Source organism: Harpia harpyja, chromosome 16, assembly GCF_026419915.1.
Source record: "Harpia harpyja isolate bHarHar1 chromosome 16, bHarHar1 primary haplotype, whole genome shotgun sequence".
Classification (NCBI taxonomy): domain Eukaryota; kingdom Metazoa; phylum Chordata; class Aves; order Accipitriformes; family Accipitridae; genus Harpia; species Harpia harpyja.
The window spans coordinates 12,957,801-12,973,463 of NC_068955.1; the positions used below are offsets into that span (position 1 = coordinate 12,957,801).

Sequence of the window (15,663 nt, forward strand, 5' to 3'; positions counted from 1 at the left end):
ATGCAGAGAGAAAATTAGTCTTGAATTCCCAAAGCAGCACGTGGACTTTTGCATTCTTCAGTTTACTTCTCTTTTTTAAATGAGAAATCATTTAAATAATGGTGCTTTAAAAAAAAAAAAAAATTTTGTGCACCTTGGGGTTTTTTGCGCCGGTTTTTGTTTGGGGTTTTTTTTGCTATTGTTGTCTGGGGAAGATGAGTTTCTGTCAAAAAGAGCTTAAAAAAAAAAATGTTTGGATGCTCTTTTATTTCCCGTGAGGTCTAAAAATAGAAGCTGATGAAGAATTGCTGGTAGACTCGCTGTTCTTCTCAGAGAGTTTAGCTTACGTCTAAAGCTGCGTCTTCCGACATTGCAACAGCTGAGCTTTGCAGAAGCACCAAGGCTGGGCTTACCGAGCGTAAACAGGGAGGAGAGCAAATGTCTTTATCAGCCCTCTTGCTTCTCTCCTCCTGTCTCCATCCTTGGGCAGAAGAGCCCAAGGCACAGTGCAAAAAAATGTGTGTGAAAATGAGAGTGAGAGGTAAGTGCTGGGAGCACAGGAAGTATGGTGGTGAGAGGGTTGAGGTTTTATTTACTGGCAGCGCTGCCGTGCATGCTGGTAGGGTTGAGGGGGGTGGATAGCATGTAAATGCAGCATTACATAGTTTTTTAAGTTATTTCTATAACTAAAAGACTTAGCCAATGTATTTGGGTTTCATGGTGTTGCCATAGTCTAGTGGCAAAGTATTATCATCGTTGTGACCACAGCTTGCCATTGTACTTTAAAAGCTTGGGGCAAATTGGGAAAACAGAGGGAAATGTGTGTAATCTGCATTATAATATGTGTAAGCCACATTATAATCTACTCAGTGATAATGTATATATAATGTAATCTGTGTTACAGGTTGCTTGATGATAGAGGTGGCCACCTCTGAAAGGGTGTGAAGTCTTCTGCACTTTGGGGTCTCTGAGTCATTGTGTCTGGGTGCTGGGGGGGGGTTACAGCAGGGAAATTTGGCACAGGACAGCCCAAGAACGTGGGGAAAAGTCCATTCACAGGTGCTTGTGAGGGGGATCGGAGGAGAGGTGGTGTTATTAAAGTGGCTGTTCATGACGAAAGCAAGCTGTGCTTCCTCTCCCCGGCATCGGCGCACACTTCCGCCTCCCGGCACTTGCTGGTTTCCAACAGAAGCGTCGTGCTTTGGGGTGATGTCTTGATTTCACACTTGTGAAACCAGTGCGTTGCTTCTCTGGGTTGCTTAAGGTGAGAATGAAAAACTTGTTTTAAAAAAATGATAGCTGTATATTGAGCTCTGGTGTCCTTTGAGCGGCGTTAGCTGTTTGGATGTATCGGGTCAGAACTGCAGGTGCCAGGAGGTGACTTAGGTGGTGCTGCTGGTGCCAGCTCTTCGGCTGTGCGAGCTGGCGATGGTGTGCTACTGGTCTTAACCTGACCGAAGTCCCATATGCTGCATCTCCCTTTCCCCCCAGCTTGTTCCTGGAGGAGTGGCCTGGATTCCCCATTGCATCCCTTCTTGGTGGCAACATGCTCTTAGATCGGCTGAAGTTGGGTGTCACACTGTGCCTTTGGCTTGGGCAGGGGGCATGTTCTGCCTGCTGAGTTGCCAGTAGCATGTGTGTCTGCTGGTACAAAGGTGTGATGGACTCTCAGATCTACATGGGAAGCCCCTCTATCCCCTGGCACTCAGTCAGGCCAGAAAATGGGCTAAAACACAGCCCCCGCCGCAAACTAGGTGCTGGGTTATGTCTGAGCTGAGTGCCCCTGGAGAAACCCCTGGGACAAGATGATGTTCTGCAGCTGAAGGCATGCAGGCTGGCATGTATGGTCGGATAGTTGTAAAATTCCTGCCCAGCTTCAAACAAAATCCCTATAACAAGTCCTCTGTGTTAGCGCAAGCCCGTGCTGGGCCGGGCTTGTGCTGTGAGCTGAGTGGGGAGGAAACTCATACTGAAAAACCCACCGAATCAACAAAATCGGAGCACAACCCACCCCGAGGGTTTTCTTGCAGCGCAGACAAGCGTAGTTTACTTTCTGCTGTTGGGTGCCCTCCCGTTACAGCCTGTTCCTTCCCCACCAGGCTGAGGGCTTGCTGCCCGCTCCAATGGGACCTACCTTGCCTCTGCATGCAAAGACCCCCTGCGCTGGTAAAGGATGGTGCCACCACCATGCCAGAACTGCAAAACTTACCAACTTCTTATTTCCTTCGCAGTGAGCCCAGGGGAAGAGAGAGCCTGTGTGGAGATTACCTCCTGCCTTGCCTTTTCTCCCAGCCCCTCGCAGTGAGCTCTCAGGTGCTGGAGGAGCGGAGGGGAGAGCTGCCGCACTGAGCTGGGGCAGCGCGGGTGAAGCGAAAGGGTATTTGACTGGTGGGCTGCAGCAGCTGGGGGTCCTTGCCACCCCACGGCGGAGACAACCAACTCCTGCCAGGTAGATGCCCGCAGGGGAGAGGACAACTCCAGCTGAACTGATGCCTCTCGGCACCTGATACCAGGCTCAGGTAAGGACATGTTGCTTGGAGCCAGGTTGAATTTCCACGCTCCCTTCTCCGACCTCACAGACCAGCTCCGGAGCAGGTGGGAATCGCCCCAAGAGCTGTCATGTGCTGTGGGTATACGTGCTAATAAATCAGCAGGATCTCGCCTGTGATGATGCTGGATGCTCTGGCTTGTTGGGATGTTGCTGGTGGCATCAAAGCGAGTTGCAGCGGAGGTTCTCACTTGAGTGTTCCCAGTGCCTCTACTAAGGGAGGTGAGCGTGTTTTTATCCAGCGCAGTTTCAGATACGACGCAAGTTTAGTGGGACAGGAGTGCGTTTGAATTTTCGTAACGCATCTGTGGCTCATATAAAGTGATCTATGGGCAGTCATTTTCAAAGACACTGAGACACTTAAAACGCAAACCTCCTTGCAATTCAGCTGGCTTATGGGTCCTCATGCTCTGAAAAAAAAAAAGAAAAGCTTGCTTGTGTGCTCTTGAGTTTTTGTTGTAGTCAAGGAAATAAACATGCAAACAGGATCTCCTGTATCTTGGTTCATCCTGCTTGATAGTAATTTCATTCCTGAAGTCATAATTCACTTTGCGAGTGCAAGTTTGATTTCCTTTTCGGAAGCAGGGTTGTAAGCGAGTGCCGGATTTGGGCTATGATGTGCAGCCCGGTGACGTGTTTTTTTGAAGCTGGTGCCTGGCCAGGGCATTTGAGTCTGGGTTGGCTAACGAGGGAAGAGCTGCGGATGGGGATCAGCAGAAGTCCTCGATGCAAGCGCCTTGAGCGTGTTGCCCATTTGGGGACTGAAATTTGGGGTTCTAGTAAAAAATACCGCGGCGGCTGCAATGCCGGAGGTGGGGACGCTGGCCAGCCTTGCACCGAGACCTCAGGAGCAGCTCGACTTGCGCGTGGGGAGCCGGCTCTCCTGAAGCAGAAGCTCTGCCCGCGGCTGGCGGTGGGTGGCCCTCGCTTCCCTTCCTCCTGCGGCTCGTTGCCGGCCTGCCCGCCGGGGCCTGCCTGCAGCAGCCCGCAGCTCCTCACGGAAGCCTTAGGAGGCTTTGAGGTTTCCTGGGGCTGTGGCGATGCCGTCGAAGCAGGCCCAAAGCCGTGCTCCTTTTGGCTGTGCTTGGTAGGTACGTACCGTACAGTGGTGTAACCCCACGGCTTTGCTTTCGAAAGGCTTTAAGCGCGTGGGAGAAGAGCTTCTGACGACAGCTCCCCTCAGCTTGCTGCAGCCGACTGTGCCCCCCGAATTACACCAGGCAACCAGGACGAGGCGTTTGCTGTGAGCCAATAGCCTGCACGGTTTGAAGCATCTCGAGGTGCCTGTTCCATGCACTTAATAAAACCCTGATAGGGTTTATTCAGCTTTTCGCAGCTTGCTTCAGCCGCATTGCAAGCAGACTGTTGCACCGTTTCGCGTGGCCGGGTTTATTCCAGGGCGTGCAAGCACGTGAGCCGCTGTTACAACTATTAGCAGCTTTACAAGTGAGAGCAGTGCTTTGCTGGGAAGTGATGAAGACTGCACATGTGCCTTGTGTGAGGGTCTCACCTCTTAGCACATGTTGTATAAGCATTTCCACTTGCATAGATGAATAAGCATTTCCTTTAAGCCTGTTCCCCAAAGGAAAAATTGCAGGCTTATGCCATAGACAGCTAACGATATAAAATGCTGTGTTAAAATGTGCTTTTAAAATAGAACGTGAAACAGGAACGGCGACTTGTTGAGTTTCGGCAGTGGTGGATGTGGTTGTAGTAAGTGTGTACCTTTTTTACTTTATTCCACAGCGGTAGTTTCAGTCTGATACAGGCCAGCGTGGTGTTTAAGTACAGTGTGTCAGTCAAAACCTTTTTTTTTTTCTTTTTTTTTTTTTCCTTCTCCTAACAGCAGTCTCTATTAGTCGTTAACTGGGCACACTCAGGACTCCAACACATCTTCACCTAAACTCATTTCTCCTTTTTCAATGACCTTCTGCTTGCAATAGCATGCAGAAAAAAAATTATACATGTTTCTGTGGGCTGGGGTGCAGCTGGACAGGAGAAACATATGGTGCTGTGAAAGGTTACTGACACAAAAATGCAAATTTTAGAAGTTTTGCCCTGAAGATGGAGCATGCTGAGCAGGGGTGCAGGTGGTTGCGATGACTCTGCTTGGGGTAGGTAACTTAAGATTTTGTAACTCAACTGTATTTGGCTGTATGCCTGCATCATGCTTGCCTTTAATGTGCTCTAACTGGTGGATGCAGCAGGAACAGAGAAATAACCAAAACGTAGTCTGTCATCTCAAGTGGCTTGAGTAGGTACTTTTCTACAGTATAAAATATTTAAAAATTGGGTGCCAGAATATCCCCAAATCCAGCCCAAGGTTGAGAACATGGTGCTATGCTGTACTCCTAAAAAGAGGAGATTTTACTGATATTTTCATTTTCAAAAGCCCTTCTGCCTGGTGACACTGGATCTACAGCTCACCTTGCAGCAAAATGGTGAAGTCAAGCAATACCGTCTGGTGATAGTGCAGCCTGACAGTATAAAACCTGTGTAAAACCAGTATAAGAGCATGTAAAACTTCTGTACTTTCCTTGTAAGGAGGCAGAAAGGGCTTAAAGAGACTGAAAATTCAGGAGCTTTGGCTCAGGTGGGTTGCTTGGTAGCATCACCACAGCTATTCCATTCAAAGGCTGGGAAACTGCTTTCTGGCCAAGGTCCCGACAGCAAAACCGCTTTGCAAGGTGGGCCTGGAGAGGTTGGATCTGGAATCACATTTGCAGTGAATTTCCAAGAGGGCATCTCAAGGCGTGCTGATGTGCAACCACCGGCAACCCTCCGCAGGGCCCATCGGCTGAGCCTTCGGTGTCTCAGCTCCAGTCCTTAGACCACACCCATTTGCATTTTTGATGGATTAAATTCTGCGTACAGGTCTCGCGTCCTGGTGGAGTTTAATGGAAGTTTGTCCTTGTTTCATATAAATGGAGCAGCGGGAAGGGAGACAAGGACCTGGCGGTGAGGAGAGGGCTGCAGATGTGGCCTTGGCAAACAACCTCAGTGGAAAGAGGGTGGCATCTGTGTCTTCTGCAGGTACCGGCACAGGGGGAACGAACCAGGCAGGGTGATTGCCGATGGGTTTATAGGCGGGAGACATTGTTGTGGATGGGGGTGACAGAGGATGCGCGTGCGTCCTGCCCCCGGGCCATGGGTGATGCTGGGTTCCTCTTTGGGGTGGCGAGCAGGGTTGCAACGCGCAGGTGGGGTGACCGGTGGCCAGAGGTTCTCCACACTCCCGGCCAGACTGGTCCCGGTGGGTACCACCTCGTGCAGGGCAGTGGGAGCTCGGCAGATCTTACTGGAAAAATACAGGGGCTTGGGGGGAGGGTTGCAACCGTAAATCTGATTTATGGATAACAGTTTTCGCACCGAGTCTTTGGATTTTTGATGCAGACACCTTCTTTCCATTGCCAATACTTGAGATCTCAGCTGGCAAATTAATTTCAGTAAAGTTGTTCTCATCCAAAATTTGGATATTTTATTTCAGATTTGCTGATGGCTAGATAGTGTTCAAAGTGGGTAGGCAGTAACATGCATTTTCATTAAGCATCTTTAGGCTTACTGTTGCTAGGATTCATTTTTACTTCCTTAAATTATAAACTGGAAGCTGCAAGTTTTAGTGTAAGATGACAGATAGTGGGGGTTTTCAACTCATTCTTTTTAAAAGGAACTAGTTGGTAACTTTGTTTCCCAGCTGAATTTAAGTGTGCATGGCTTGGGGCTTTCTGTTGCTGATGTCCTAGTAAATTTATCTAATACCATTCTCGCATTGTTCACGTTTTCTTACCATTCGTGTTCATAGCTGCTTCACCTTGTGTATTTTTCATGGGGAAAAAAAACTCTGTTTGCTGGGAAAATAGAGTACTCACAGGAGAAAATTGGGTGGCAGGCTTGGGAAAGTCATTTGAGTGGTGTATTTAAAAAAAAAAAAAAGTTTTCAGTCTTATATAGGTATATGGAGAAGCATGGCAGGTACAGGCTGTGCCTATTTATAGGTAGCCTATTTATATCAGGGCAGAATGATGTGTTTCCTCAAACTCTGCAGACAATAAATTGTCTCAGTAGTTTTCTTATACACAAGGTGTCATTTCCCTCAAGCAAATGCTATAACTTCATGGTGTCAAACTACTCTGGAATCCGAGTACGCACAGAATTAAATAATAAATATATCCAACTTCAATATCTATATTTGACATAGGCTGCTAGAGAGCTAAGCTGTATTCTGTTCCCTCTCCAGAGTACTTTGAAAATCACCTAGTCAAGCACAGCATCGCCTTTGTACACCAAAAAGCTGCAGTATTGTGGTCAGACGCCGAGGCCGGTGCAGCCACTTGCCTTCTCCCTCCCTCCCACTGCCATCAACCATTTTCTCTGCTCTCAAGTTTTTTCCTAAATTTGGACTTTTGCGCTGTTCTAGTAGAAAGAGAAAACAAATGTGCACATTCCAGGCATGAGATGCAAAACTGGCTCCTTTGCCCCAGTCTGGCCTTTCTGGCTGCAGAGAGGCTTTTATAGAGGCGGATGCCAAAATACATGTGGTCTTGCTGCTGTTTTCTGCTGTGTAAACCCTCCCATGTTACCGAGTCGCTCTTCCTTTGGTTATTTTATTACAGAGTGTGGTCAGAGACGTTCAGAATAACTTCTACTTTGTAAATGTCTTGAAAAATTGCCCATTTATTTTGACATAAAGTTTATTTTTTCCCTCCAGCCTGCAGAATATTTGTATTTTTAGCAGCACATTAAGGACCTCATTTGAATTCTTTGGCCCCATAACAACCAAAAAACAATGTCAGAAGTGGGGGAGTGAATTTCCCTGAGTTAAACTTCACAGAAGAAAGATGTGAGAAGAAGAAGATGCAGATATATTAGATGACACCGTAAGACAGTTACTCAGACCTTGCTACTTTGAAAAACGAAGCTGCGATTAACATGTATTGAGCAAAATTCATGGGAACATTTGAAGTAAGAGCTGCAGCTTGGAAAAATAAGAGAACAAAATAAACTTTAATATTTCTATCCTTGTTCTGTTTTGATTGTGGAGTCAATAACAGGGAAAGGTACACCTGTTCCTGCCATGAATTTGAAGAGTTTGCTTTTTTCCAGTGTCTGTATAGGTGAGTGTAAAGCAGTGAAATGCCCGTGCTGTTGGCTGATAACGTCTCGTGAAAGAGCTGCCCTGGTAGCCCTGATTATTGTGTGTGGTTTAATATTTCTATCACACTGCTGGCAACTGGGAGTGATGGCTGCTTTCAAAATGAACAGTTAGGGAAAGATGGATCTCCCAGCTGTCTCCATCCACACCTGAAAGACACAGTGGCAGCGAGCAGGTTGCATTAAGGAGTTGGTAAGATGACACAAATAATCACTTACGGATGTCCGAAGGTGCAGAGAAGTGAGCTGAGCCTTGGAGAGCACTGCTGCTTTTGCTCATCGTATCTCCCCCAGTTGTTTTTTTTTATTGCTCTTATTTTTATCCCTCAAGGAAGAATCATGTTCTTCAGATCATTCCAAGTGCAACGCCTTTGGCTGCTCAGGCTCGTCCAGTGCCAAGCACTGCCGCCGAGGTGTGGCTTCAGCCAGAAGCTGGGGTAGGATGTCCAACAAGAACCCTTCAGGTTCCTCCTGAAGGGAGGTCAGGATGGCCTCTGGTGTCCATTAGAGACTGCAACAGCAGCTTGGAGTAAACTTGTTCTTGAGCAGCTGTTGCGCAGTGTTTTATCTGTGGGTAGCAATGCTCCTCTTCTCTGCAAGGAGGTGGTCACCAGCACTTTGGGAAATGACTAGAGCACAGCAACGCAGGATTTGCTTTCCAGCTTTAGATGCAACATGTCATCCTGAGCAGCAGTCAACCTGCTCTTTTTTATTTTCAAAAGTCTTTTCAAAATTTTGTAATTTCTTGTGGGAGGCTTTCAAGTCTGTTCTGCTAGGGGGATCCCAGATGCTCCAGGTAGCTCCTTTCAAGCCCTACAAGAAACCTCTGGACTGTATTATTGAAGTTGTTTAGCTTTCAGATGTTCTGGGTAAATCACTGGATCATTCGTAATGTGACAGTGGCGAAAATATTTTAAGGCTGTGGTGGCTCTTAGCAGTTTTTTCCCAACCCTGCTGAATCTTTTTACAGCAGATAAAATAGGCAAAACCTCCTTAGAGTAGGCAAAATGCAGTCTGCCCCTATAACAAGCTATTCTAAGAGGCTTTATACTCTTAAGTGTTCAAAAACTTTTCCAAACACTAAGCCACCTGCAACTGTGGACTAAAATTATTTTACCTTGCTGTTCTTGAAATGCATAGTATCTGTCTGGGACCTGTGGCAAGTCAGCAGGACTCTGAAGGATGGAGCCATGTAGGTGATAAACACAGCATGACTTCCCAGTGCTTATCCTGTCTGCACTGAGTAGGGTTTATAATTCATAGTAGAAGTGTGGGAAAAACTTAAAACTTTTTAAAAGCTTTAAAAAAAAAAAAAAAAAAGGCACCTAAGCACTGGGGAAGGGGAGCAAGGGGAAGATACCAGGAACTAGTTATGGCTTGACAGCGAGGATGCTCCTTTGGGCTGGTACAAGACAACACTCAAGTTGTGTTTGACGTGGGAAGTTATCTTGCTCATACGTATGTGTATAGGACAAAGCAGAGCAGTGGGCACAGACCTCAGGGAGCTAGCCCAGGTCTTGTTTAGACCAAGACTGGTCCATCTCAGAGTAGATGGGGACTCTGCGGTCATCTTGCTGCTGTGTTGTTTTTCTTTTGGGGCTGTGTATAGAAGGTAATCATCTAGAGGCAAATTTACCTGTTGCCTGCACACTTCAGCAGACAAAAACTTCTTTTAGTTTCTCCTTTGATGTTAAATCCGCCTTTAGATGCCCCTAGAGAGCATCTCATGGCTTCACATCCATAGCTGAGGGCAAGAGCGTGGTGGTTTGCTGTCATCCACACAAATGCTATGCTGTGCATCGCCCAGCTGGCATGCGACCTGTGCAATGCAGGAGCTCTGTGGCTGGTTTGCGTGTCTCGATTTGAAAGCACAATGTCTTTCATACAGGCATGTCTGTGCCTAAGAACAAAGGCACGGCATCTTGCCTTCCAGCAGACGAGACTCCCCCTTGCTCAAATTCATTTGTGTCCCTGTGCAGGGGACGGGGGAGCTGGCAGTCCTGCTGCGTGCAGGCAAGCTCCATGCACGCTTTGTGCAGGGGCTTTTCAACCTCAGCCTAATTTTAGCTATGGGACGTGGCTGGAAGCTAAAGTTGTCAGCAAAGGTTTTTTCTATTAGCACTTTCCTAAAGTATTTCCCATGCTGTGTACACATTTACTTATCTCCTCCCCCCTTCCCTCCCCCTTTCTTTTTTTTTTCTTGCTTTACAGCTTCTGACATGAAGAAAGATATAGAGTCTCTAATAGCCCAGGAAAAAGCAGAGATCGTTGCCAAGTATGAGAAGGTACCAACCTTGATGTTTTTGCCCGGCATGCTGGCTGGGGCTGAAGCTATTCAATCGATCAGGAATGCTTCAAATAAGGACTTTTGCCTCCCTGCAGGCATCACCCCAGTAACCCTCATGCCATCAGGCTTCATGCCAGCTCTCCCTACCTGCTTCTGCCTGCACATCCCTTCTCACCACGTCCCCAGAGTTTCTTGCAGATCCCATGTACACTCAGCACAGATACCAAAAAGTCCTGGGCTTCTAGTGCTTCAGTGCCCCCTTAACACCACGGTGGCTTATGCCTGACAGCACTGGTTTCTCTGATGCACAGCCTTTCCCAGCCTGTAGCAGAGGCACACCGGGGATGCTGGATAGGCTGAACTTGTGCATTTTTCTCTTGCCTGCATTGTATTTGTCTCTTTAGAGCAGGTTTTGGCCTTCTAGCATGTGGGGAGGGAGGGATGCGGGCACTGGGGCATTCCTGATGCTGGGGCCTGCTCACGGGTGTCCTTTCTGCTTTCAGGGCAGGCAGGAAGGAGCTCAGATTGACCCGTGGGAAGATGCCGATTTCACACTGTATAAGGTTACAGACCGGTTTGGATTCCTGCAGTAAGTCCTCCTGCCCTCTCCTGTCCTCTTTGACCCGCACGTCTGTGCAGACCATCCATCTGCACCGAGCGTGGCAGACCCAGCATCTTCCCTATAAGCCGCTCTGTGCCTTGGCTTGATCAATCCCAAATGCAGGAGGAAAGACTAGATGTGCCTCCTCCCTCAACCACACGTGTTCAAACACTGATGCTTTGAATCTGCTGCAAGGCAAGGCTCAGAAATGGTTTCCCATCACAAGCTTGGCGTCAGAAGGTGCAGGCTGGTGCTCCTCTGCCTCCGTGGAGGCCTGCGGTGTGTCGCAGAGGGAGAAGCTCTTGTGGTTTCACCTGATGATTCAGGGAGGTGTAGGAAGAGATGAGACAAGATACCCGAGTTCTCTGTTCCCTTAGGAAATCCCCATCCTAAACGAGATGCAGATGAATTAGATGCACACCCTGTGCCTGGGGAGAATGCTTAAAAGAACTATTTTTATTCCAAATCTGAACAAAAAGTTATAGTAGTAGGTCTTTTGTGTGCAGGAGGGGGGGTTGAAGCAATGGCTGTCCAGAAATCCACCCCACCCACCCCCACCCTTTTAATTGCTGATCATGTACTTATTGAAGGGGAGCTTTATGCCCAGGATTTCTAGCGATGTCCAGTGCTTGATTATCCCCCAGCAGCTCCCATAGGGTGGTGGGGTTTTGGCTGGTGCTTCTTGTGCCTCTTCCTCGTCAGGGACAGCTGTAGGAAAGTCACGAAGCCCCCAGGCCATATCTCCTCAGGTGCCTGAGGCGGTCCCCGAGCTGCAGCGGGCCACACTCCTCCACACCCTTTCTTGCCCATAGAGTAACCAGTGACCCCCTTGCTTTTCCAGTGAGCAGGAGCTGCCGACCCGCACCGCCTTGGAGGAGAAGGTGAGAGCTGCCAGCTCTGCCATTGTGGGTATTGGATCCTTATTGCACTGGCTGGGGAGGGGATGGTTTTTGAGGAAACGAATGTGCAAGCGAGAGCGAAGTAGGCAGCCAGGGTGCACTGGTCACTGCTGTTCACACAGAGGTGGGAGTGCTGCACAATGCTCAGCTGTTGGAGCTTTTATTTTGCTGGGTCAGGCATCTCCCATCCTCCACGCTGCACTGAAATCGCACCTTTTAAAGCAATTCTGTGCTTTTTCCCTCTGCTTTGGCACAGTGTTCAGCAGCTGCGGCTTGAAAAGGGGTTTGCTCGTGTGGCAGAATGTGGTAGAGGTTGCAGGTAACTGTCATCTCCCCTGAGCTGGGAGCATGTCCTCTGTTAGGATCCTGCTAACTGGGACTAAATAGCATCTCGTTTCTGCCAGTCTGATACGATGATGCGATTTGAGGCTAGCTGAACCTGCAAAGATTTTTGTTGTCAAGGAATACTCATGTTGGAAATGCTTTCTCTATGTTAAGGCTGTGTGTCTTTGTTTTTACCAATGCTGCTTTAATTATCATGGGTTGAAATCACCAGTTCTTGCAAGCACCTGTGGATTATTCCCACCCGCAATGCAAGGTCTTTGCGTAGAAGTTTAAACCTAAAGAGAATGAAGTTCTGTGTTTTCAGAAGGTATCTTGTGGGGCTTTTTTCTTAAATTTGTCTTGTCTTCTTCCCCCTTGCACCAGCAAAAACAGCAGGAAATCGAACGCGTGGACAAGTGGCTAAAGATGCTGAAGAAATGGGGCAAATACAGAAACAGTGACAAGGTAAGGAGGAAAAGAAAGAGCACGTGTCCGGAGGGATGGGAATGGTGCATCCTTCTAATGTGTTAGGCTTTTGAAAAGTTGATAGAGAAACCAGAGATCACTGGAAAATACTGCCTAATTCTACCCATTAGTCTTTAATACTTTAAAACTTTCCTTGAAGTTGCTGGGTTACCAGTTGAGGGAAAAATCCTGTTCTGACTAGCATAGTTTTAAAAATGGTTTCCTAAATGCTGCTGGCGTGTTTGCACTTCTGCTTCCCTGTGCAAGCAGGAACACAGCAGAGCAGTTCATGTGCCCAGCTGGGTCCCTGCCCTGAGTGCAGGGGGCATTGCATGCTGCAGGTCGCTTCTATGTCTCCACCACCTGGGAATGGCGTGGGAGATGTGACTGATAATGGTCCAGCTGATGTTCCTCGTAATTCTCCCTGGAGGGAGAACTATTTGTCTAGGACACCACCTAGATTTTGTGTTTTGGTCCTAGCTGTGCCTCTGAGAAGCCCCCGAGGTGTTAGATTGTGCGCACCCATCTGTGGAAATCAAGGATGGAGACACCAACCTTGTGTGTTGGCTTTGGTGTTCAAAATAAGCTCTGCACCAAACACCACTGCAAAATTGAGTTGGTTTTAATAAATAATATTTGTAATATGTTCCTATTACAAAACTCTTGAAACAAAAACCCCTTGAACCTAATGACAGGACCCTTGCTGGGTAAGGAGAGGAGTATTACTCCTGAGCTGCTCTGCTTACAGCACGCTGCACAGGAGAGGGCTGAAGCCCAGTGTCACCTCATTGCCACAGCCTCTGCAGCCTCCTTGTTCAGCTGGAGGAGCAGGGTGTTTGGCTGTATTGCTTCTAGCTCCTTCTGAGAATCCTTGGGAGAAACTTGAGCTCAGTTGAAAGGTTGTGCAGAGGATATCAGCATAGCTGCAGGGTGGGCATCAAGCAGAGCATCTCCCTCGCCCGGCCATCCAGAGTGATGTCAGGTTCACCCAGCCAAAGACTAGTTGTAGTCTCATTCTTTTTTAAAAAAACCCAACAAAATCTTATCTTCGTTACAGCAGGGATGGGGTGGAGATGGACTTGGGGTTTTATAATTGTTCTGTTCACTTCAGGGTGGTTCTAATTATTTTGTTTATCGGTGCTGCTCCATGGGCAAAAATGGATGCTCTCCCATGGCTTTGGTTTTTCCAATTAGAAGTTAGCACTAATTGGTTAGTGGCCTCGTGGGTAAACCACCAAATTCCAGCAGAGTGCAGGGAATCCCTTAAGGTCCTGGGGGCTGTTTGGGATGGGTAATGATGAGTGTTTTTAGCATGCCTTGGCTTCCCTGGGCCAGCCGGTGGGGACAGACAGGATCCGGGGTGAGGGGTGTGTGGAGTGGTACTGATCCCCATCTGTCTTTTGGATTTACCCCGATAATTAGCGCATGTCTTAAGCACGCTGCAGCTGATGTCGCTCAGGGCTGCTGGATGGCGAGGGGCTAGACTGGCAAGTGGGTTTTGAGGGTCTTTGGGTCAGAAAATCACAGAGCTCTTGTAATGGAATAAATGATGTTATTTAAAACAGCCCGTAAATGGTTGATGACTCTTGGGCACAGACGTGGCATTGTCCCCGTGCTGGGGGACTGAAAATGGCCACCCCCCACCCCCCCCCCCCAGCAAATGGAGAAGCAATGCTTGGCCCCAGGCAGGGAAGGAGGAGTCTGGTGACCCCGGGCAGCAGAAAGGAGCTTTAGGATCAGTCCCATCCAGCCTAACACCCTGCTGCCTTGCACCAGTGCAAGTGCAGGCAGGAAGGTCTGTGCATCAGAGCAGCCATGCAGCGTTAAGTGCAAAGATCCTGACAGGCACAAAAAAAGTGCTTTAAAAAAAATAATAAAATTAGGTTGTATCCTTCACCTGGATGTGCACCCCCATGCTCTTGTGTTAGGAGCATGGAAGCTGCTCGGAGATTCCTGCTGCCACAGGTCGGTGCAGTTCAGATGTAGCATTTCAGGGACCTTTTGCTGGGTCACAGTCATGCTGTTCAGATGGTTATGGGTTTTTTTTCTAGCTAAAGTAAATGTGACAAGCCCTTGATCTGATCTTTCTAAAGCAGAGTGGGTTGGTTTTGTTCCCTCTCTGAGCACTTGGGCTGTCACATCTGCACTGCACATTTCCTTCAGGTTTGTTTTCGCCACTTCGCTGATGTGATGGAAGCCTGAGTGTCACAAGACAGCAGCTCTGTGTTATTTTAATAAAGACTAGGATGTAATCCTTGAAAAAAAACCTCTTGCTAAAGACAGAAACCTTCCCTTTGATGTTCATTTTGATAGACTGTGCTTCATAAAAGGGAAAAAGATCTTGTTGCAGGAACCCCAGGCAGTTTCACAGGGAAGCTGCCCTGACTTTGGCGCTGCTGGAGTGATGTAGAAACCCATCTTATTTTCCAGGCTGGGACTTTCTGGACTTTAGGGCCAACCTTTCGAGTCCCAGTTCATGTGATGGAGCTGGCAGACGGCTGACCATATCAAGTGCTTGAAGAGGGACTCTTGGCTTATCAAGCAGGCTGTTGTGTTTTGCAGCATCTTAATACCTGATTGGGGTGTAGGTTGTTGTCCCAGCTTCTGGGTTGTGAAACGTCAGCAGGAGGAGGGAGGTTGTGTACCCATCCAGGGCACTGGCCCCAAAGCAACCACCTGTCAGTGGGCAAGAAAGCAGCTTTTTCAGACCCCTGCCATGAGCCATCCCCAGAGAGCAGCAGGTTTTGCTTTCTTTTCCCCCACCTGCTGCCAGTGTGCATCCCTGCGTGCTGTTGGTTGCAGTCTGGCTGTTGTGGCTGTCACAGATTATAGGAAAAAAGGCTGAAAAAACCCCTAAAGAGGAGGGCTTTTTACAGTCCGTAGCTCAGGATGGCCCAGCTATGCCTAAAATCATTCCTGGCATAACCTGTTTCAGGATGAGCAACAAATAGGATTATCTCAATTAAAGTGATGCCCTGGGGTTCCTTGTGCTCATCACTGCATCAGATCTGTCTCCATCTCTGTTCTAGACGCATTTCTTAGCAATCTGATTTAATTTCAGTAGCAACATCAACAAAAAGTGACACCAGCACAATTCCTCGCATGGATGGGGTTAGGCTGATGCAGTGGTGCCTTTTCCTGGCTGTACTTCTACAACCAAAAGGGTACAAAAATAAAGGAGTCCATGCAAGGACCACACTGCTTTGCAGAGTTCAGGTACACAAACCTGCCAAGAAGCGCTAAACTGTGTAATTCAGGGTTCAGCACAGGGAGCCTCAGGTGGTCTGTGTCCTCTTCACTGCTGTTTTAAACCCAAGTTTAAATCCCAGCCTGCCTCTGCTTGGGAAGGTTAGGAAATGGTTGGTGCCATGTAAGAATCTACACAGTTAAGGCAGCGCAGTTTTGCAGA

The 15,663-nt window shown here is 48.0% G+C and overlaps 1 protein-coding gene across 14 annotated transcripts in view; it reads left to right on the plus strand.

The window, feature by feature from the left end:
• The window catches only part of LOC128152838 (USP6 N-terminal-like protein), an 85,349-nt gene that overhangs the window by 45,133 nt on the left and 24,553 nt on the right, over positions 1-15,663 (plus strand). For 7 of the 14 annotated variants that reach the window (XM_052811483.1, XM_052811496.1, XM_052811490.1 and 4 more), the window contains 7 exons: positions 2,211-2,498; positions 4,374-4,641; positions 5,402-5,560; positions 9,890-9,963; positions 10,469-10,554; positions 11,408-11,447; positions 12,174-12,254. In XM_052811483.1, the coding sequence (XP_052667443.1) occupies positions 5,452-5,560; positions 9,890-9,963; positions 10,469-10,554; positions 11,408-11,447; positions 12,174-12,254 (390 nt within the window). In that variant the 5' untranslated portion in view covers positions 2,211-2,498; positions 4,374-4,641; positions 5,402-5,451. Of the gene's footprint in view, positions 1-2,210; positions 2,499-4,373; positions 4,642-5,401; positions 5,561-9,889; positions 9,964-10,468; positions 10,555-11,407; positions 11,590-12,173; positions 12,255-15,663 lie in introns of those variants that run through there. The other 7 variants (XM_052811491.1, XM_052811487.1, XM_052811492.1 and 4 more) reach the window with 7 other exon arrangements.